At 43.5% G+C, this 24,341-nt stretch overlaps 1 protein-coding gene across 1 annotated transcript in view; it reads left to right on the forward strand.

Annotated features, from left to right (window-relative positions):
- Positions 1-24,341, forward strand: part of LOC123749362 (protein O-mannosyl-transferase TMTC1-like) — a 589,924-nt gene that overhangs the window by 435,664 nt on the left and 129,919 nt on the right. The window contains 1 exon segment of the mRNA XM_069335441.1: positions 12,406-12,527. Within this exon segment, the coding sequence (XP_069191542.1) occupies positions 12,406-12,527 (122 nt within the window).

Here is a 24,341-nt window from a genome sequence, read left to right on the forward strand (position 1 = left end):
CTGTATTAGTTACACCCACCCACCACACACACCTGCCTATCCACCACACACACACCTGCCTATCCACCACACACACACCTGCCTATCCACCACACACACACCTGCCTATCCACCACACACAACTTCCTACCCAATACACACACCTGCTTAACCAACTACCCAAAGACCTTTTACCTGTGAATACCTGCACAGGTAAAAGATCTTTACACAAAGCTCTCTCTCTCTTGTTATTAACGACCATCAGGAGCAGCTTCTCTCTTATCCTCTCCTCCTCCACCTCCTCCTTTTCTCATCCTCTCTTCTCCTCTCCTCTCCTGATGTCTCTATCATATTTACATTTTGTTTGCATTCTACCCCTAGATGAATTCCTCTTTTAGGCTGTTTCCTTTGGAATTTGCATCAGATATTTTACGAGTATTCTATATTGAACCGCTTCCTCCAGTTCAGTTGTGTGTGTGAGAGACAAACAGAAAGAAGGGATGAGGTAGAAATCTGAGGACATGTAGTGGGAGGGATGGTGCAGAAAGGTGTACGAGATATATTATATATATATATATATATATATATATATATATATATATATATATATATATATATATATATATATATATATATATATATATTATTAAATATGACCGAAAAATTAAGATTAATAATTCTAACACGAATTTTCTCAATCTTTCGTACATTACGCTTCACTGTTGGAGGTAAATCAAAAATCAATTCTCCAAAATTCATTTTTATTTCTAGTCTGACGCGACACGGGCGCGTTTCGTAAAACTTATTACATTTTCAAAGACTTTAGTTCACAAATACACAACTGATTAGAACTTACATATCTCCAATTTTATATCTACATTTGAGTGAGGTGGGAGGGGTGATGTGGCATTAACACAAGACAGAACAAGAGGGGATATTAATAGGGTATTAAAAGTATCAACACAAGACAGAACACAAACAATGGGTATTGAATAGAAGTGTTTGTAGAAAGCCTATTGGTCCATATTTCTTGATGCTTCTATATTGGAGCGGAGTCTTGAGGTGGGTAGAATATAGTTGTGCAATAATTGGCTGTTGATTGCTGGTGTTGACTTCTTGATGTGTAGTGCCTCGCAAACGTCAAGCCGCCTGCTATCGCTGTATCTATCGATGATTTCTGTGTTGTTTACTAGGATTTCTCTGGCGATGGTTTGGTTGTGGGAAGAGATTATATGTTCCTTAATGGAGCCCTGTTGCTTATGCATCGTTAAACGCCTAGAAAGAGATGTTGTTGTCTTGCCTATATACTGGGTTTTTTGGAGCTTACAGTCCCCAAGTGGGCATTTGAAGGCATAGACGACGTTAGTCTCTTTTAAAGCGTTCTGTTTTGTGTCTGGAGAGTTTCTCATGAGTAGGCTGGCCGTTTTTCTGGTTTTATAGTCAGTCGTCAGTTGTATCCTCTGATTTTTGTCTGTAGGGATAACGTTTCTATTAACAATATCTTTCAGGACCCTTTCCTCCGTTTTATGAGCTGTGGAAAAGAAGTTCCTGTAAAATAGTCTAATAGGGGGTATAGGTGTTGTGTTAGTTGTCTCTTCAGAGGTTGCATAACTTTTCACTTTCCTTCTTATGATGTCTTCGATGAAACCATTGGAGAAGCCGTTATTGACTAGGACCTGCCTTACCCTACAGAGTTCTTCGTCGACTTGCTTCCATTCTGAGCTGTGGCTGAGAGCACGGTCGACATATGCGTTAACAACACTCCTCTTGTACCTGTCAGGGCAGTCGCTGTTGGCATTTAGGCACATTCCTATGTTTGTTTCCTTAGTGTAGACTGCAGTGTGGAAACCTCCGCCTTTTTCCATGACTGTTACATCTAGAAAGGGCAGCTTCCCATCCTTTTCCATCTCGTAAGTGAAACGCAGTACGGAACTCTGCTCAAATGCCTCCTTCAGCTCCTGCAGATGTCTGACATCAGGTACCTGTGTAAAAATGTCGTCAACATACCTGCAGTATATGGCCGGTTTCAAGTTCATGTCGACTAAGACTTTTTGCTCGATGGTACCCATGTTGAAGTTTGCAAACAGGACACCTAGGGGAGAACCCATGGCGACCCCATCTATTCGTTTGCCTTGTTCGGGTAGAATGTAGACACAGTAGTCGCTTCTGTATATATTTATTGACTGAGATAGCAAGGTATATATCTGCCTAGCCGAGGTCCTTCTACTCTGAGTCTGTGAGGATAACTGCGGCTGCTGGGAGCATGCTTGATGCTCCTCTGTCTGGCATGACGTCAGAGGCCTACTTGCCTGTGATTGGTTACATTTCAACTGACAGAATTTTGAGTATAACACCGCTCGGACACGCTACCAAGTCGACGTCCCTTGTCGACAAGCTCTGGCTAGCTATATAGTTACAATGATACTGAAAGGACCTCGGTGGCATTCAATAATGGCTTACATGTGAAATTTGCATAATAAAACATTGAAAGAAGATCAGGTGTGCGTAATACTAACAACTCGGCATATATGCACCAAAAAAAAATTCATCATAATAGGTGAAAATCATGGTAACAATTCTTTGATTAAACCAGAGTATTAAGAACATGTGTATGTCTACTGATCAGATATGAACAATACAACTCAAGGTATTGCCTAAACAAAATTATTAACATGTGTCAATGGCATGTGCTTGAAAACCATACAAAATTAAACAATTATTACATTAATGGAACAAAGTTCTGACCTAACAACCACAATTGAATTTCAAGATAGATAATGATTTTTTTTTTTTTTTTCTTTTTTTTTCTGAAATAATACAATATATTTACAAGACCAATGTACAATATATATATGTGCAATATATTTACAAGCATATACAAGACCTGGATCAAGAAGACTAACATCTGCGTGATAGCAGTCAGGATTCACTGGCCTCAATGTGGTTGCTAGAACAATAATAACTCCTATGACAAGCACTGTGAAAATACAAATGGTAGTAGACTTAACAATGGCATCTAATTTATAACAAAATAAATTTGAGAAAAACTATACATTATATATAATGGTAATAATAAGACACATGTGGTAGAAATACTGCAAATGATTTTTTTTTTCAAAACAAACAGAATAACTGCAGAGTGCAATCAATTATAAATTCTGCGGATATCTACACCTAGCTCATCCAGAGCACTATACAACTCTGGCTCTGACTGAAGGTCCGGAACAGATGAAACTTCATGTGACAAACTATCATCTTGAGAGATATCCTCGTTAACATCTAGCCAATGGACATGTGGTGAGTGCACGGTTGAAACGAGAGGTCTAGATCTAAGATTATAATTGCTAGTATGGGGTTGCTGAGCATCAAGTGGTCTGTCAACCACAGAAGGTGGTGTCCGAGTAGGAGTATCTGTCTGGGTAAGTTCATTGTCATCTTCCTCATCAGTCTCGTCAACAGTCATTTTAGCTAACTTCATGTGGTCTAAATGTTCATTTATGTACTCTCCTGTTAACAAGTTCTTAAGTCTGTATTTGTTACCTTTAATAAGCTCGATTACCTTATATGGACCCAAAAATTTCTTAGTTAACTTGTACATAGGACCAGACCTGTGTTGGTTAAGTTTCATTACTACAGATCCAATAGTTATTTTACTGGGTTTAGCTCGTGCATTCCTTGCTAGAGTGAACTCGGCTGTTGCTTTGGACAGTTGTTCTCGTATTTTCTTGAATACTAGTTGCATTTGTCTACGCTTCACTTGAACAAAATCATCTACGTTATATAAGGGAGTAGGAGGTACGTTAATCAATTCATTAGGGAGGATCTTATCTGTACCATAAAGAATAGCGTGAGGTGTGTCACCAGTAGAAACATTAATTGAAGAATTTATAGCACACTGAATTAAAGGTATAAAATCATCCCAATTGTTGTTATCAAAATTCAAAGTGACTCTCAAGGCATCTAACACTTTCCTGTTAGTACGTTCAGCTAGTCCATTACTTGCCGGATGATAAGGCATGATGCTACATTTTTTTATGTTATATAAATCACACAAGCTAGTTAGAATACTATTACTGAATTCTGGACCATTATCTGAAAGGATTACTTTAGGCATACTATATCTACAAATTATTTGGTCATGGAATGCGCTGGCTATGGTTTCTGCTGTTTTGTTCGGGATAGGAACTAGTTCGCAAAACCGTGAAAAATTATCGACCATTACAAGCAAATGTTTGTTCCCTTTCTCTGTTTCCGCAAAATTTGTCAATAAATCCATCGATATTCGTTCCCAAGGAGCTTTAGTTGCTGGGTACACCTGAATTGGATTAGGTCCTGAAACATGTCCCTTGTGCTGTAGACAAGTTAAACATCTGTCAACATAATGAGCAATCTCCTTAGCCATTTTTGGCCAAAAATATTTCAATCGACCTTGTTGGAGTGTACGATCCTTTCCTGGATGTGCACTTGCAGGAGCATCATGGATAATTTTTAACACAGTTGGTACCAAGACAGCTGGAACAACTAACTGACAACATTTCCTCGGGGCTGTCCCTAGCTTTACTACTCTACACAGTAAATTGTCCAACATAACTAGTTCTTTCAATGGTACTGGCGGTTTATGAATCAGGCGAGTGTCTTGCTTAGTCAAAAATTTAATGACAGGTGCCCATATGGGGTCTTGTCTTTGTTCCGTTTCTACTACTGTAGCATCTAATGCTGGGTAATTTAACTGAATCGCAGCTACGTGTCGAGAAAACGCATCGGCTACAACATTTTGCTTTCCTGGAATATATCCAAATGTGGGATTGAATTCTTGAATTGTGAGCAAATATCTAGCAAACTTTCCAACTGGATTCTTATTTTTGAACAAGGGAATTAATGGTTGGTGATCTGTAAGAACATGAACTGGGTAATTATAAATTGTATCCTTGAAATGTTTAAGTGCCCAAACAACTGCCAAGGCTTCTCGTTCTGTTGCACTATAATTTTTCTCTTCTTTGGATAATGTGCGGCTAGCATAAGCTATTGCGTGCTCTCTGTGACCTTCTGTTTGAAGTAATGCAGCACCTAGACCTATGTCACTAGCATCTGTAACCAACGTAAAAGGTTTAGAAAAATCTGGGTACCTAAGGACAGGTGACGAAATCAAGGCTGCTTTGAGTTTTTTGAATGATTGATCCTGGGCCTCTCCCCAAACAAAGGGTTCATCTTTTCTTTGCAACTTGTAAAGCGGAGCGGCTATAATAGAGAATCCAGCAATAAATGAACGATAAAATCCTACAAGACCTGTGAACTGTCTTACGGCTTCTGCGGTACGAGGTGTTGGAAAATCACGGGCAGCAATAATTTTTTATTCATTCAATGTAATACCTGAAGGTGTAACTGTATGACCTAGGAAATTAATCTTTTGCTTTAAAAATGAACATTTTGCAAGCTTTATTTTTAAATTAGCTTCAGCGAGCTTTGCAAGTACTTTCTCAAGGTTCTGGAAATGAGTCTGAACATCTTGCGACATGATTATGAGATCATCAAGGTAAACTAGAAGTGTACTTCCTATCAATCTACGAAATAGATTTATCATGAGCCGTGAAAAGGTTATTGGACTACTACGCAAACCAAACGGCATTCTTTTGAAATGAAAATGACCATTGGGAGTACTAAAGGCTGTCAATTGTTTACTTTCCTCATCAAGGGGGATTTGCCAGAATCCCTGCAACAAATCTAACGTTGAGAATACTTTGTTTCGACCAATACTTTGCAACAAATCATTTAGAACTGGAAGTGGGAAACGATCAGGTATTGTTACTCTGTTAAGCTTGCGATAATCGATTACAGGTCTCCAAGTCCCATCTCGCTTTGGTACAAGAATCAATGGAGCGTTCCATGGCGAATTACTCGATTCAATTACATCACTCTGTAACATTTCTTCTACAAGTCTATCTGCTTCTGCTCTCTGAGAATGGGGAAGTCGGTAAGCTGGTACATAAATAGGCGTAGTTCCTTGTTCAAGGGGAATTTTATGTGTAATAAGAGGAGTGAGACCTAATTTTTCTCCTGGTAGAGCAACAACAGCTCTATTCTTGTTCAAAATTTTCAAAAGCTGAGCCACAGAGTCAGGAAAATCAGTAGGACTGAGGTGTTGCGCTTGCACCTCTGGCTGAGATCCCTGTTCTCCAGGTGTGAGTGTACAAACAGTATGATCCATGGAGACATCATCCACAACTCGCACCGGTAACGAGTAATGGGCAAAATCTACAACATGGGTACCCGACTGGAGATGGATATCGGCATTACTAGTGTTTGCGATAAATAATGTAACGGTACCATCCTGCACTGTGTGCCAGGAGGGTTCAACAAATGTACCATTCACTTTACATGTTTCACTTTCCGCAATCACATCCGACAACTCAGGCACTCCCTGAACCTTAACTCTTATTCTGGTGAGAGAATGAGGGTGTAACACAGTGTCAGTAGCCGTGGAACCACTGACTTCAGAGATGGAAGCTGCCAGGCGAGCGAGACAACGAGAATCCGTTAGGGCGTCCCCTTCCAGAAAGTCCCGAGACTCATTCTCCTTAACAACTGCGCAACTACTATGCTTCAATCGAGTGCCTGTTTTCTCGGGTATGCTACCACGACAATGATCTGACAAACCTACGCTTGCAAGGCGGGTGTCAACAAAATTAACATAATCTGATTGAAGATTGAACTCGTGGCCCTGTCGATACATGCTACACAAGGGTATGACATGGTCTTTGATACTTATGTTCCAACGATGGGGAAACAATGCAATATTTTCATCAATCATGGTGTACAGACCTAAGAGAATGTCTCCAGGAAAATGAATAATGTCAACAACTAAACATGTTATAGACAATGTGACATCATTGAACTTGAGTGGGAGGTCAATTTCACCCTGAACTTTTACTTTATTTCCTGAAATACCACTTAGAAAAGGTATGTGTGACTGTTTTAAAATAGTAGGGTGCATACTTTCAATGTCTCTAAGAGCTGAGGGCTTGACAATATTAATTTTTGCACCTGAGTCAAGAAAAACTTTTAAAACTCTACCATGTACAATGGCTGATACAAGGGGACCATCACTTGAGACTGGACAAGTTACTATTTTTGACTTATGTTGTCTGGGATATCTGTGTCTTGTTTGTGTCAAATTTACTGTGGATCCGTCAACATCTACAACTGGTCTAGAGTCAGTGTCCTCCTCTGTCAAGTGTCCAAATCTATTTTGGGTAGCTACTGAATACACAGGGAGGCCACTAGGATTGGCTAGCTTGAATTGGTTAGCGGATGGCCTTGGGGGTTTCCCGACGACATGGAGTGAACATTCTGAGCTCCAGCATTCTGTGACTGAGCATTATAATTTGAAGTTGCATTATAGCTGGGCTGGGAGTTGTAATTACGAGAGTTCTGATAATGTCTTGGACGCTGTGAGCCTCGCCAAGACTGACCATGGGAGTTACGAGGTGGAGATGTCCTTTGCCTAGCTCTACAATCCGCAGTGTGGTGACCAACTTGTTTATGGTATGTGCAATATGGAAGCCTAGAATGATTAGATTGATGAGGGGGCCGAGAGAATTGTCTAGGAGGTGATGATCTAGGGGCGGACCAACAGTCCCTTGCAAGGTGGTTACTCTTACCACAATGCCAACATGAGGGAGTGGATGGTTGTGGACTATGGCGTTTCGGCATTTTATGAGGCGGCGAATTTGACTGGGGGCTACGAGCATGGGTACGCTTCTGCGACCAAGAGTTTTGAGAATTTGTGGGAGGATGCTGTGAGCTTGTGACTACATTTACAGCATCAGAGGGTGGCAACAGTTGAGCACTTCGGGGTGCTAGTTTATCTGCGGCATTGTTAATAGCCTCAAACACTTCACCAATTTCATGTTTAACACCAAAATTTTGTTGCTCAACGATTGGTTTTGTATGCTCGGGGGCAAAATGCATTAAAGTACCAAATGCTATCATTTTGGCCATAGCCTCAGGGGACAGATTATTGTCTTTATCTAACCAAGTCGAATTATTCATAGCAGAAACTAAGGCATACAGATACTGATCGAGACGGCTAGTAAACGCATTAAACGATTCACCAGGCTGCATGGTGGCATTGGCAATTTTCTTGACTAACCTATATGGGTCAAGGTCTCCTTTATTAACAAAGCGACGGCGAAAGAAATCCTTAAATTCAGGCCAAGACTGGAGGCTAACAATGGCTTTCTCATCAACAACAAAACGTGCATCACCTTTGGTTGTGTCCACGGCTGACCGTGCAATTGCTAAGTATTCGGCATCAGTAGGCTTAGAAAAACGTGCAACTGTTTTCGCTTCAACCTTACTAAACCATGATTCTAATAAACGCGATTCCCCAGCAAAAAGAGGAATAGCCATTTCCTGAGCTGATCTCTGGCCATTGGGACGAGCAACTGTTCCCATTGATTCTGAAGGGGTTTCAACAGTGGTAGGCATTGTCACAGCCGTGGAAGTAATATTTGAACGCAGATTATAATTAAGTGCACCTGGCATCAGAAATAGTATACACAAAAATAAACAAAAAAATATCAACTTGGCTAAAGTAAAAATGGCAGAAATAAAATTATTAAATTGGGCTAGGCAAGAAAATAATTAAGAACAAGCAATTGTAAACTAAATTTAGCAATCTTTCATTAAAAAAAATGACTGGAATTAGATGTATGTAAATTAATTAAACCAGACTAAGCACAGCAATTGAGAATATAAAAACTGGAAGTGCAATTGCAAAATTTCATTAAAAAGATTCAACACAACAAGTGGCAATACAAGAAATATGGATGTAGCACATAAACTGGACACAGGAATGTATATAACTGCTAGAAACAATTATTTCTTACTTCTCTCGCCTTTGAATTCAGTAATGACACTAGTAACAATTAATGAATAATGGAATCATATGCAGGGAATATTGAAATGTCTCAGAGAAACTGTGGGCCTCTGGAGTACTAAACCGGCTCCAATATTTAACAAGTCACTGAATGGTTAATTCACAGGATATTATGGGAATTATTACATAAGTCACTTTTTAACACTTGGCACGTTGTTCTCAACTAGCAATTACTTATCTCAGGGTTGTAATTTATGAGGATCACCAGTAGCCAAAGTAGGAGAAGCGTCGTGAAGATCGGAAGAGGCCCATGTGAGGCGTGTTTACAAACTGGATGCGACGGCAACGCTCCTGGCGGCGGTGGCGCGAGACTCAGGGACCCCACACTGTTCACGCTAGAAGCACGAAGATAAATTCTGACGACGACAATATTGCGACGATGGAATAACCAGTTGATACTTGCGACGATGGCTGACGACGATTGCAGTAGCTTGCACCCTCACGAAGCTTGATACTGTCAGCTTGGGTGGCGGTGGTGGTGGTGGTGGTGGGTGCACTAGGTGGTTCCCACGTGGTGGCGCGAGGTTCAAAAAATGGCTGGCGCGGGAAGCTTCCTTCCTCCTCACTGATGAGTGAGCGTTCTCACAGGAAAATGTTGACCCTTACTTCCGAAACGTTGGCCTGGAGTAGTGGTTGATGGCAGGACCCCGGTCTGGCACAATATTTGATGCGTGGGTGGCAGGATGGCGGCTTATGGCGGTGGCGGTGGCGGCTGGAACACGAGGCGATGCTGGGTACTTGAATTTTTCTTTCCAGAAAAAAATTTCTGGATCCCACTGCTGCTACCAGTATTCGTTTGCCTTGTTCGGGTAGAATGTAGACACAGTAGTCGCTTCTGTATATATTTATTGACTGAGATAGCAAGGTATATATCTGCCTAGCCGAGGTCCTTCTACTCTGAGTCTGTGAGGATAACTGTGGCTGCTGGGAGCATGCTTGATGCTCCTCTGTCTGGCATGACGTCAGAGGCCTACTTGCCTGTGATTGGTTACATTTCAACTGACAGAATTTTGAGTATAACACATCTACTTGCTTATACATGTGCCCATCCGGGCTCAAGAAGGGTGCCTCTTTAGTACAAGCTTGGAGTAGTTTCCTCAGAATATTTTCTGGCATGTCAAGAGGAGTACAGGCTGGATCACGATACACTCTGTCGGCTATCATTCCGATTGTCTCGTCCACAGGTACGTTGGTAAACAGCGATTCTACGTCCAACGAGGCTCTTATCCCTGTGGCCCGTGTGCCCCGCAGTAAGTCAACAAATTCCTTTGGAGACTTCAGGCTGAAGGCGCAAGGAACATAAGGAGTCAGCAGGCCGTTAAGTCGCTTCGCCAGTCTGTACGTGGGTGTGGGTATCTGGCTAATGATTGGCCGAAGTGGGTTTCCAGGCTTGTGCGTCTTGACATTTCCATACGCATATCCAGGTTTATATTCCCCAATGATCTTTGGCAGGTGGAGTCCGGATTTCTTGGCGTTCACAGTTTCGATCAGTTTGTTGACCTTTGCTTTTAATTCGGCTGTAGTGTCCTTCGTTACCCTTTGGAACTTAGTTTGGTCAGAGAGTATGATGTTCATTTTCGCCAGATATTCGTCTTTTTTAAGAATGACATATATTGGCGACTTGTCACCTCTCCTGACAACTATCTCCTTGTTCTCACGAAGGCTTTTAGCTGCCGCTTCCTAGTCAATAACGGCTTCTCCAATGGTTTCATCGAAGACATCATAAGAAGGAAAGTGAAAAGCCATGCAACCTCTGAAGAGACAACTAACACAACACCTATACCCCCTATTAGACTATTTTACAGGAACTTCTTTTCCACAGCTCATAAAACGGAGGAAAGGGTCCTGAAAGATATTGTTAATAGAAACGTTATCCCTACAGACAAAAATCAGAGGATACAACTGACGATTTACTATAAAACCAGAAAAACGGCCAGCCTACTCATGAGAAACTCTCCAGACACAAAACAGAACGCTTTAAAAGAGACTAACGTCGTCTATGCCTTCAAATGCCCACTTGGGGACTGTAAGCTCCAAAAAAACCAGTATATAGGCAAGACAACAACATCTCTTTCTAGGCGTTTAACGATGCATAAGCAACAGGGCTCCATTAAGGAACATATAATCTCTTCCCACAACCAAACCATCGCCAGAGAAATCCTAGTAAACAACACAGAAATCATCGATAGATACAGCGATAGCAGGCGGCTTGACGTTTGCGAGGCACTACACATCAAGAAGTCAACACCAGCAATCAACAGCCAATTATTGCACAACTATATTCTACCCACCTCAAGACTCCGCTCCAATATAGAAGCATCAAGAAATATGGACCAATAGGCTTTCTACAAACACTTCTATTCAATACCCATTGTTTGTGTTCTGTCTTGTGTTGATACTTTTAATACCCTATTAATATCCCCTCTTGTTCTGTCTTGTGTTAATGCCACATCACCCCTCCCACCTCACTCAAATGTAGATATAAAATCGGAGATACGTAAGTTCTAATCAGTTGTGTATTTGTGAACTAAAGTCTTTGAAAATGTAATAAGTTTTACGAAACGCACCCGTGTCGCGTCAGACTAGAAATAAAAATGAATTTTGGAGACAAGTGCTCTCCTGACCTCCCCCTCCCCCTCCCCCCCTCTCCTGCACCTCCAGTCTCTCCTACAGCCACCCTTGTTTATTTCCCTAACTCCCATCCCCCCGGCAGGGGAATGGCGACTCTCTCGTTTAATTATGAAGGTTCCTCAAACTGAAAACTTCCCCAAGCTCCTAAAACAACGGATTTTACTGCAGTATGTATTACTCCTGGATTTGTTTTGATCCAATTTCTGCAAAATTCTGTGGCGTCTTTTCAGTGTGTTTTATTCTAAATACTTATTTTTTAATGAACCAGTTCAATACAGTTCCTGTATTGAACTGTCCCGGTGAACGAAGCGAAAGGTGTGTTAGCCTTTGTCAGGTTTATTGACCCTTAAAATTACCTACAAATAATTTAAAAGAATTTATTAATCAACGTTATTGCTTGCACCCTCATGTAAACACCGCTCCTATAAACTCACACACACACACACACACACACACACACACACACACACACACACACACACACACACACACACACACACACACACACACAGGTGAGGTGAGTATTAGGTGATACTATTCTATACTATACTAGATTATCTATTAGGTGAGTACATGCACACACACACACACACACACACATCATTTGGTCCCGCCTTTTGAGGCGGGACCAAAGAGCCAGAGCTCAACCCCCGCAAACACAACTAGGTGAGTACACACACACACACAGTCTCTCTCTCTTCCTCCCGTGTTATTGTTCCCCAACACAAGAGTGACAGTGGCCTAAGTTACCCTCATCTCGTTCCTCTGTCCCCTTGCTCGCCGCGCACGACCTTGCCTGCTCCTGTCCGTGCCTGTCCTCGCCAGTGCTTGAGCGGTGTCTTTCTCTCCTCGTGCAGGGCCAGGAGGGGCAGGCGTTGCTGCTGGGGCTGGCGCTGCTGGTGCTGCCATTCCTCCCGGCCACCAACCTCCTCTTTACCGTCGGCTTCGTCATCGCCGAGAGGATACTCTACATCCCCAGGTTGGTTCTGGTGTGTGTGTGTGTGTGTGTGTGTGTGTGTGTGTGTGTGTGTGTGTGTGTGTGTGTGTGTGTGTTTTATACCGTTACTCAAGTATTAGGAAACCGTCTGTGTGCTCTAGATCCCCCAGATGAATGACTGAAGTGTTGCATCACCGAGACAAGCTGCCAGTGTGAATGTCTAAGACACAAGAGTCATCTTGGCCCCGGGCAGGAGCGGTAGTTGTACCGCCGTCAACACAGATCAAAAGGCATTAGCAACAAAACGAGCAGAAATATTCTAGCAAATAGATAACAAATCATTAATAACTGAAGTAATTCACCTGAAGACGGGCAGAGAAATGCAGATGAAAAATCAGCAACTGCAGGACCATGAGTGATCATAGCAGGAGCAACAGCAGCAAGTTATATGTAAATCAGCAGGAGGAGCAGTTAAAAGTACATTAGCAGCAGCAGCAGCTAAATCACCAAGAAGAGCAGATACAAACAGCAGTAGCAGTTACAGGAGGAGTAACGAGTCTATAATCGCAACAGAGACAATTCCCTACATCAGTAAAAGTTGAATAGCAGCAGCACAAGCAACAGTAGCAGTTGCAAAAGCAGTAACAGTTGCATATGACGATGAGTAGGAGGACGATGAGGAGGAGCAGGAGGAGGAAGAGGAGGAGGAGAAGCCGTCCAGATGGCAGGATATGAGTGTAGGAGGACACGCAGGTCTGTGAGACATGTGCTAGTAATGACCATTTCAATCCGGCTGCCTTGTCCACCTCCGCCAGATGTGCTGCTGCTCTTCCTCTCATCTGGCCCGCACACTCCACCGATATACCTTATATAGTCTTCTCATCCGGCCCGCACACTCCACCGATATACCTTATATAGTCTTCTCATCCGGCCCGCACACTCCACCGATATACCTTATATAGTCTTCTCATCCGGCCCGCACACTCCACCGATATACCTTATATAGTCTTCTCATCCGGCCCGCACACTCCACCGATATACCTTATATAGTCTTCTCATCCGGCCCGCACACTCCACTGATATACCTTATATAGTCTTCTCATCCGGCCCGCACACTCCACCGATATACCTTATATAGTTTTCTCATCCGGCCAGCACACTCCCTGATATACCTTATATAGTCTTCTCATTCGGCCCGCACACTCCACCGATATACCTTATATAGTCTTCTCATCCGGCCCGCACACTCCACCGATATACCTTATATAGTCTCCTCTCTCCTGCCTCGTTTTTACCACCTTTCTCTATCCTCATAAATATTCTTATTCTTGGTTTGCTTCGTCTAGTTCTTTCAAGGTTAAGTTTCTTTGTGTTTCTTATTTTATAACTTCACTTTCATATTATTATTAGTCCTGAGAAAAGTTAAAGAACTTCACTCAATACCTGACTCAAACACTCGTGTTTGTCCTCGGGAGCCACGCTGAGAGAAATAAATGTCATTCTTTAATTATTGACTATCAGCCGAGACGCTCCAGAACGCATTCACGGTCTCTTGACAGTTTATCTAAAGTTTTGTAAAGTATTCTTAAGTCAGCCAATGCCCTCTACCTTCTCTACTCCCTCCCATTCTCTATATCCTTCTTCATACCTCTCTCTCTCTCTCTCTCTCTCTCTCTCTCTCTCTCTCTCTCTCTCTCTCTCTCTCTCTCTCTCTCTCTCTCTCTCTCTATCACACACACACACACACACACACACACACACACACACACACACACACACACACACACACACACACACACACACACACACACACATCACATTTAAAATAAGATACTATCTGTATTCTGGCTTATAAATATTCATTTCTAGCTGGATTTGTAAAACCATTTGAAAAATTTACTAAAATCAATTACCTTCTTCAGAAAAATATAACAGTTCTTGAAACAAATACGAGAAGGGGTTAGAAGTCCGAATGTTGGTGTAGTACAAGACTTTACTAAAGAATAAGCAGACTAATTTTAAGTGATTCTTCAACAGTGCTGGTGTGATATTGACCCAAAACACACATCCCAATATGTACAATAACTACACAATGAAGTCACCCCAGGTAACGAGTGCGTCTGAGGGTGACCTTGTACGCTGGAGCGATTCCATTGCCCTACTCCAAAGATTATATATTTTCATTGAATTTTATGTAACAAATTATATTTAATCAAATAAACAGCAGATCTGATAATGTATAAAATACATAAAATACAGGACGCGAATGTAAACAAAGTGCATAATTTGGGCAATTATGCAAGGGCCTCTTATGAGACAAGCTATGAACTGAAATAATTAATGATCTATACAAATTAAAATATAATTAGTTCAGTGAACTATCGCGTTTAGTAAAGCAATGATGATCCATCACACTAAGGCTCCCAGGCACTAATATGCCAACTGTAAAGTTATTCTCCCTCACCGCTCCTCATGTATTGAATTAATTCATTTATTGAATATAACATGTATACATTGAAACATGGGGGAAAAGTATGCTAATCCATAAGTGAGATTGCTATTTAAAATCCTTGGAGGGTTACCCGGCAGTGCCCGGGACAGACTGTCTCTGCCTACAAATCTTCCATCTCCCCCCCTCCTTCCCCACCTTTCCCACCCCCCTCTCCACTTCCATCTCCTGTTCCTCTCCTTTCTCCCATTTTTTCCCTTTCTCTTTCTCCCTCTTCCCCATCTCTAAGCCTCCAACTTCAGATATACAGATATTTCGGTGTATATTGTTGGGGTTTCACCTCTCTATTATTCTCTACCCTTACTCTGGGGTGAGCAATAGTTATGCTCAAGGTAACTCACCGTAGCCCTGCGGGTCTTCCCTCGATCCTCACGGCGCCACTGCACGCCAGGAGAGTCTCCCAGTCAATCTTAACGGCCTCTTATTAAGAAAGAGTGAGAACACGACTCGATCACATCGACTGTCGTGTGCCCTCCCCAACAATAGGGCTCTACGGTTATTCACAAGATCGCCAACTGGTGTTTAAGGTGGCCAGTAACACCATCAGTGGACTGGTGTATTCAGTGGTAGCCTTGGCAAGGTCATACTCAAAGATCAGGAATCAGGCAGGTACTTATTGTTATCACTCTATGCTTACAGGTATAGTATAGCCACAAGATCAATGGAGGGGATGATAAAAACACAAAGAGAGTTTTGTATTTTACTTAAAATGTATGAAAGATGTCACAAAGCCAAACAATAATCAATTAATCAACTGATCCTGACGCGGCCGATAATTCCCACGGATATTATGTGATCATAAGGTGGCAACATCTCCCTTCCTCATCAAGTGTCAAGAACAGCTGATCGCAATGGCCTCTCCGCGCGAACTTTGCTTGTTTTCTAGATTCGCTGTTTCGTTAAATTCTCCAATATTACTAGAAACTCGCACACTCGATATTGGCTAAATAAACCGGATTACTCAGTTACACTGTACTCAGGCTCAAACAGTCTTTTCTACAATCAATGCTATAATGATTCACTGTAATGGCTTCACATTGTTCTTCACTCAACAATATATTATGAACTATTAACACTGGAGTTTTCAGTACTTTCTCTCGTTGGCGATAACGCAATGATTCACTGTACTCACAAACGATTATTCACTGAATGAACATAGACATATATATGGTATATAAATCAATCATCAATACATGGAAAATAAATAGTTTCTGGGCACATAGCCTAACCTCCAAATACTGGCATAATATTATATATATTTTACCACTATATGTTCATATCAAAATCTATAGAAAGATATACACAACACAGTAAATTTATCACTGGTTCCTGGTGCCTGTACACACCAATAATCAACATGAATATTACAAGTACTCTTGATAGTACTGTCTAGCACACTGGTGCTTTACCATGACATGGGTGAGACTTGCTCACGACATATAAAATCCTCAGGCTAGAAAATATAGCCAAATAACATAGCTAACTAAAGGGGAATGGGGAGGGAACTAGAAACACCTACTTCACCCTATCCTCCGATGAGAGTCGAGATGTAGCTCCTGGTCCTCGTGTCGGGAACGCCCCCACACTACACGTCGTCGTGTCCTACCAGAGCCTCTCGTCGTCCCACCGTTTAGCGCGTCGTCTCCGTGCCTCCTCACTGCAGGTCCGTCCTCCTTCTTGACTTCTTGAAGGTTGGAGTCGGTCTCCTGGCCGTCGTCTTCTCCCAGCAACGGCTGTCGCCTACGTCTCAGCTACAGTCGTTCGGTTTCCCCAAATAGTCCTCTCTTCCTCAGCTACCCAGTGGCTCTGTCTGCCACTACGCTGTCACGAACTGGTGAATTGCCACAGACGTCAACATACGTCACTGCACGGCTTCACTGCTACTGGCACAGTACCTGACTGGAGCACTTGTTGCTCAAATAACCGTCAATTCCCTCTTCTGGTTCAACACATGAACTAGGGAAGACTTCTCAGAGTACTGGCGGACTTCCGGTGACGCGTAAACGGGAGCTGGAATAACTGTCCGACCGACAGGACCACTCGTCGCACGTCCGACCTCTATGACGTGTCGTGTCTGACTGATGGCGCCAGAGTGGCGCGCGGCCCGGACCCCCTTCCTTCGTGACGTCACTTTTGCCACAGGAAGTTTTCATTGGCTCCCGGTGCCACATTGCTGTCGGTAACCAATCCGGTGCCACTGACGTCACACGGTTTTGGCGGGAGATCAGGGAAGCAAGCGCCATCTTGGCTCCCTAAAGGGCCTATACCACAGGTCAAAATATTACTATTTCGCAAATTTCTCGGCTCTCCGAGAACACTTCACTCTCTCCCATATATCAAATTGTAGCCTGCAATGTAGAGAATGCTTGAGAAAAGTAGACATGACTCTTACTGCAGGCGTGGGAGAATTATAAAGGGGGGGAACTCCGTCACAATATATATATATATATATATATATATATATATATATATATATATATATATATATATATATATATATATATAAATATATACATATATATATATATATATATATATATATATATATATATATATATATATATATAAATATATACATATATATATACATATATATATACATATATATATACATATATATATACATATATATATATACATATATATATATACATATATATATACATATATATATATATATACATATATATATATACATTATATATATATATATATATATATATATATATATATATATATATATATATATATATATATATATATATATATATATATATATATATATATATATGACCGAAAAAGTAAGATTAATAATTCTAACACGAATTTTCTCGATATTTCTTATGTTTCTTTACACTGTTGATGGTAATTGAAAAATCAATTCTCCAAAATTAATTTTTATTTCTAGTCTGACGCGACACTTGAACGCGTTTCGTAATAACTTATTACATTTTCAAAGACTTTTAGTTTACACACACACACAACTATTACCTGCAAACACTAAACAGAGTTCTTACTTATGCTATGATTTAAACAGCTTTCATTTTTCATGTTATACCCGCATTTTGGGTGAGGTGATATGTTACAACAGTTTTGGATGAGGTGAACAAAACTTTCAACACAGGATAGAACACGAAACAATGAGTATTGGAGGTAAGAATGAAAGTAATTGCAGAGGGCCTATTGGCCCATATTTCATCATGCTTCTATATTGGTGTCGAGTCTTGAAGTGGGTAGAATATAGTTGTGCATTAATAGGCTGTTGATTGCTGGTGTTGACTTCTTGATGTGTAGTGCCTTGCAGACGTCAAGCCGCCTGCTATCGCTGTATCTATCGAAGATTTCTGTGTTCTTTGCTAAGATTTCTCTGGTGATGGTTTGGTTGTGGGAAGAGATTATATGTTCCTTAATGGAGCCCTGTTGCTTATGCATCGTTAATCGCCTGGAAAGAGATGTTGTTGTCTTGCCTATTGTTACGGACCCGAATCCAGCGTCCGAGCACGGAGCAGTGACGACCGCGCCATCTGTGGGTCAGCTCCCGAAACCCCCTCCAAATGGACGACGACACCTGGTGAGGACGACGTGTACTGGTCACAAGGGCCAGTTTCCAGTCCTGTTCAGCACATAACACAGCCGTTGCTGACCTCTGGTGAGGTGGTGCTCAGACGACAGCGCCATCTATGGAGTGGATAGGTGGGCGTTTGTGTCTGAGCCTGTAAGTGAGGTGCTTGAGTGTGTCCCTGTCATTGATGACGTGTCTGCTTACAGAGTCGACCTGGGACTGCTGTGATGGAAGTTGAGTCAGTCTACCCAAGGCAGCCATCTCCATACCTTGTGCTTTGCTGCAGCAGCTGTGAGTCGTCTCCCGGAGGAACACTGTGGTATTATCCTGCCTGTGAAGTGGCAGTGAAGGATTGTCGCACCCGGGACCGACTGCTGGAGACGATTAACCACTGGGGTATTGAGGACAGGAGAGTGATTTGTGGTATCACACGAGGCTCCTGACTAGGGCGCTACCCTAGTATCGCTCGTGGAGTGGCCTGACCAGCGTTGCTGATCCGGAACCTGCCAGCAGACCTGCTGGACTTGTGGTTGACGGCCTCCACGGCGGTGCCCCCAGTGGAACTGTGTTTTGGCTGGCCTGTGGCCGGGGTAGACTCAGCTTCTCAAAGGATTCGTTGTGAGGCCACGAAAGCACCGAGAGCTTGGATCCAGAGTCTTCAGGAGAAGACGATTGTGTACAGTGTTAATACCCCTCCCCCTGTGTACTCTTTTATTATATTATTTATTGGTGATGGAAACAATTATAATCTTAAGTTCTTAACTTTATTTCCCTTCCCCTTTAAGTTACTTGCGTCACGGATCTCATCCCTTGAAAGCCACTACTGGCTTGGGGCCGGATACCCTTCCTCTAACGACATCAGAGTATGAACCCAGTTGCGACCCGAGAGGGCCGTAACATAATTGGCATCCCCAGCGGGATCCGTCCCCTTGTTAAGTATGTTTGACAGGGGTGGTGAAGTGGCGTAATCCCTGTATATAATTCCCCCTGTGTGTGACGATTGGGACGTTATACGTCCTATGCGGTGCTCAGAGTGACTAAGTGCGATATTGTGCAGTGCGGTGCTCGCTGTGATTAAGCAATTAAGTGCAATATTGTGTAGTGCGGTGCCCGAAGTAATTACGTGCAATATTGGCAAGTGAGGCGCCAGGTGCGATAAAGTGCAATATTGGCGTAGAACAGTGCTTGGTGCGTTAAGTGCTAACGTGAAAGCGGTGTGTTAAGTGCTAGTTAAGTGTTCCATCTGTGACAATGGCAGAAAAAGCTACCATCGATGATCTGGACGACGTTCAGGCTTTTCTGAACAGAAAGGACTGTCTTGGCAGATTAAAGTATCTGAGCAAACCGGAACTAGTGCTAGTTAGTGCCTACCTAGAGATAAAGATCCGTGCCAGTGATTCCCGTGTAGAGATCTTATCCAAGGTTCACCGGCATTTGAAGGCCGAAGAAAAACAAGAAAGTGAGGCACTAGGTACCAAGGAAAGTGAAGAAGTTGCTTCCACTGAAAAGGAAGATAAAGGCAGTGACATTGACAGTGATGCAGGTGAGATGAATATTAGCTTGCTTACAGTCAAAATGCGCGCCTTAGAGATAAATCGTGAGATAGAATGGAAGGAATTAGAAATGGAAAGAGAGAGACAAGATAAAGAATTAGAGATGAGGCGTTTAGAATTAGAACGAGAAGAAAGAAGAGAAGAGCGAGAAAGAGCAGAGAGACGAGAGAGAGAAGAACGAGAAAGAGAAAGAGAAGAACGAGACAGGCAAGAACGACGAGACAGAGAGGAAAGAGAGAGACAACATGAGCTAGAAGTATTACGGTTAGGTGGTCGGAGGCCAACGACGGAAGCCAGCAGTTTCGATCCGGTAAGGAACATCAAAATGGTCCCCAAATTCAACGAGAAGGAAGTTTCAAAGTTCTTCGCAGCCTTCGAGAAAGTCGCTGCCTCTTTGGAGTGGCCAAGGGAGAATTGGGCCATCATGATACAGTCAGTCTTGACTGGGAAGGCCCAAGTCGCCTACTCCACGTTATCCCTTGACGACTCTGGCGATTATGACCAGGTGAAGAAAGTCGTGCTCATGGCGTACCAATTGGTACCTGAGGCGTACAGGCAGAAGTTTAGAAACCTGAAGAAGACCTCAGAGCACACTTTCACCGAATTCGCCACCATCAAGGAGCGACTTTTCCAAGAATGGTGTACCTCTCGGAAGGTGGAGACCAAAGAAGACCTCGAGCAGCTCATACTGCTAGAGGACTTCAAGGATTGTTTGTCTGGAGACTTGAAGACGTACTTAGAGGAACAGCAGGTAGAGACCTTGAGTGCAGCAGCCACAATGGCTGAGGAATACATCCTGACTCATAGGCCGTCCGCTAAGTACGTCCCAAAGCATTACCAACGCCGTTTTGACAGACCTCATGACGAAGAAGAAAGACCCGTCCCATGAAGCGCTAAGAAGACGCCCCCAAGTAGCCCTCGAAGGACGAGTCCTAACAGTCCTAAACACCGGAGTCCGAGGAGGAATGTGGTGTGCTGGACTTGTGGGCAGAAAGGGCATGTAGCAGCTATGTGCCGAGGCAGAAGAGGTAGCGGCCCACGTAGGGAGGTGATGTTAATGAGCTGTGTAACACCACCAGCAGGAAGCCAGTCGACGACGACGCAAGAAGGATCAAGTTTGTTCGCCCTTCACACTTCGAGCGGGTATGTAACGAGTGATCATACTGGTAGATCTGTCGTAGTGCTCAGAGAAAGTGGAGCAGCCCAGTCCCTGATCGTGAGAAGCTCGTTACCCGAGGGAGTAAGTGTGAACAGGAGACAACAGGTTGTCCTGGTTGGGTTTCCTAGGACGCAGTATATCGCCCCCTTAGTGCCGGTACATCTCGACTCGCCTTACTTCAGCGGCACATGTGAGTTGGCAGTAGTCGATACCCTCCCTGTGGCTGGGATTGACGTGGTACTAGCCAACGACTTGGTGACAGATTGGAGCATCAATCTTCCCAAGGTCGCGGACGAGTCAGCCAGAACAGCAAGGTCTGAGGTAACAACAGGCAATGGTAATGTCCAGGTAAAAACAGACCCGGATTTAAACATGTTTAATTTGTCCTCTCACCCGCAGATCGAGAGTATTCTAACAGTGTCTCCTGATTCTTCTCCCGACGAGGAACATGCGGTTACGATAGCAGAGGTAACTGGGCAAGAAGAGAGGCCTTGTGTGCAGGCACCCACGGATACCAACGAGTCTGGAGCGAAGGCGGATGAGTACTTGCGGTATGGCAAGGTACGGCGTTCATTGAACCGGCCAGAGATTCCCCAGACGTCGGAGGTATGTGAGGTATGTACGAAGGTTCTAGAGCCCTCTTCGATCCAAACCAGGCTAATGGATATAGCCGGTTATGGACATTATAGGCTCAGGAAGCTTATCCCTCAGTTGGCCGCATGTCTCTTAGCGGTATTTTGTTTTATTCTTATGTGTGTCCTCAGTAAGGACCAGTGGACGACCCGGCAGATGATGGCTCCCGTGAACACCATGAAAAGACCCCAGGGATTAGAGACGTGCACTGTGAGTGTTGCAGTCGAAGAAGGAACCTGGAAGGTGATAGTAGACACAGGAGGTACGAGAAATGATAATATGAGTGACTGTTTCCGGCAGGTTGACACCCCCCGCGTGATTGCTGAGCCTCAATGCAGCGTTATGCGGAACGTTGGTCGACCTGACGGTGGCAGAGTGAATGCCATCTTCAATGTACGAACAGCCCTGTTGGGACTAGGTGTGGACCTAGTAGAGGAATATGCCGTAAGTACTGTTTTACCCGCTGTCACTGTCACTCTAAATTATCAGACCCCTGTATTCCAGGTGCCCGTCTCCCTGAAGGACTACCGGACCGGTACTAGAAATACCGTCTGGGACCAGCAATCATCGGTGCCCCCGACACAGGGAAGTGTCGAGTCGCCCCAGATCGTGTCTACACCGATCCTTACTCGAGAGAGGTGAGACGATGCCCCTGCTTGACATCGCAGTGGAGACGTGGAAGATTACGTCAGGCAGGTCATTGCCTTCTATCTGCAAGTTCCCGTTGTGCCAGAATTGCCCAGTAGGACAGTTCTGTGGACGAGACAGCCTCGCCGTTCCAGTTTTCGGTATAAATGAGTCCATTTGGAGTTGTGTCCCCGTACTAATTTGGTTTGTCTTCTCTTTTATAGAAACCCAAACCAAATTCTTTTTGGTGGGGAGGTGTTACGGACCCGAATCCAGCGTCCGAGCACGGAGCAGTGACGACCGCGCCATCTGTGGGTCAGCTCCCGAAACCCCCTCCAAACGGACGACGACACCTGGTGAGGACGACGTGTACTGGTCACAAGGGCCAGTTTCCAGTCCTGTTCAGCACATAACACAGCCGTTGCTGACCTCTGGTGAGGTGGTGCTCAGACGACAGCGCCATCTATGGAGTGGATAGGTGGGCGTTTGTGTCTGAGCCTGTAAGTGAGGTGCTTGAGTGTGTCCCTGTCATTGATGACGTGTCTGCTTACAGAGTCGACCTGGGACTGCTGTGATGGAAGTTGAGTCAGTCTACCCAAGGCAGCCGTCTCCATACCTTGTGCTTTGCTGCAGCAGCTGTGAGTCGTCTCCCGGAGGAACACTGTGGTGTTATCCTGCCTGTGAAGTGGCAGTGAAGGATTGTCGCACCCGGGACCGACTGCTGGAGACGATTAACCACTGGGGTATTGAGGACAGGAGAGTGATTTGTGGTATCACACGAGGCTCCTGACTAGGGCGCAACCCTAGTATCACTCGTGGAGTGGCCTGACCAGCGTTGCTGATCCGGAACCTGCCAGCAGACCTGCTGGACTTGTGGTTGACGGCCTCCACGGCGGTGCCCCCAGTGGAACTGTGTTTTGGCTGGCCTGTGGCCGGGGTAGACTCAGCTTCTCAAAGGATTCGTTGTGTGGCCACGAAAGCACCGAGAGCTTGGATCCAGAGTCTTCAGGAGAAGACGATTGTGTACAGTGTTAATACCCCTCCCCCTGTGTACTCTTTTATTATATTATTTATTGGTGATGGAAACAATTATAATCTTAAGTTCTTAACTTTATTTCCCTTCCCCTTTAAGTTACTTGCGTCACGGATCTCATCCCTTGAAAGCCACTACTGGCTTGGGGCCGGATACCCTTCCTCTAACGACATCAGAGTACGAACCCAGTTGCGACCCGAGAGGGCCGTAACACCTATATACTGAGGGTTTTTTAGGCTTACAGTCCCTAAGAGGACATTTGAAGGCATAGACGACGTTGGTCTCTTTTAAAGCGTTCTGCTTTGTGTCTGGAGAGTTTCTCATCAGTAGGCTGGCCGTTTTTTTGGTTTTATAGTAAATCGTCAGTTGTATCTTCTGATTTTTGTCTGTAGGGATAACGTTTCTATTAACAATATCTTTCAGGACCCTTTCCTCCATTGTATGAGCTGTGGAAAAGAAGTTCCTGTAAAATAGTCTAATAGGGGGTATAGGTGTTGTGTTAGTTCTCTTTTCAGAGGTTGCATGGCGTTTCACTTTCCTTCTTATGATGTCTCCTTAGACATCATAAGAACATCAGTCAACACCAGCAATCAACAACTAATTAATGCACAACTATATTCTACCCACTTCAAGACTCCGCTCCAATATAGAAGCATCAAGAAATATGGGCCAATAGGCCCTCTGCAATTACTTCCATTCTTACCTTCAATACCCATTGTTTCGTGTTCTATCCTGTGTTGAAAGTTTTGTTCACCTCATCCAAAACTGTTGTAACATATC

The sequence above is a fragment of the Procambarus clarkii genome, chromosome 4, assembly GCF_040958095.1.
Source record: "Procambarus clarkii isolate CNS0578487 chromosome 4, FALCON_Pclarkii_2.0, whole genome shotgun sequence".
NCBI lineage: Eukaryota > Metazoa > Arthropoda > Malacostraca > Decapoda > Cambaridae > Procambarus > Procambarus clarkii.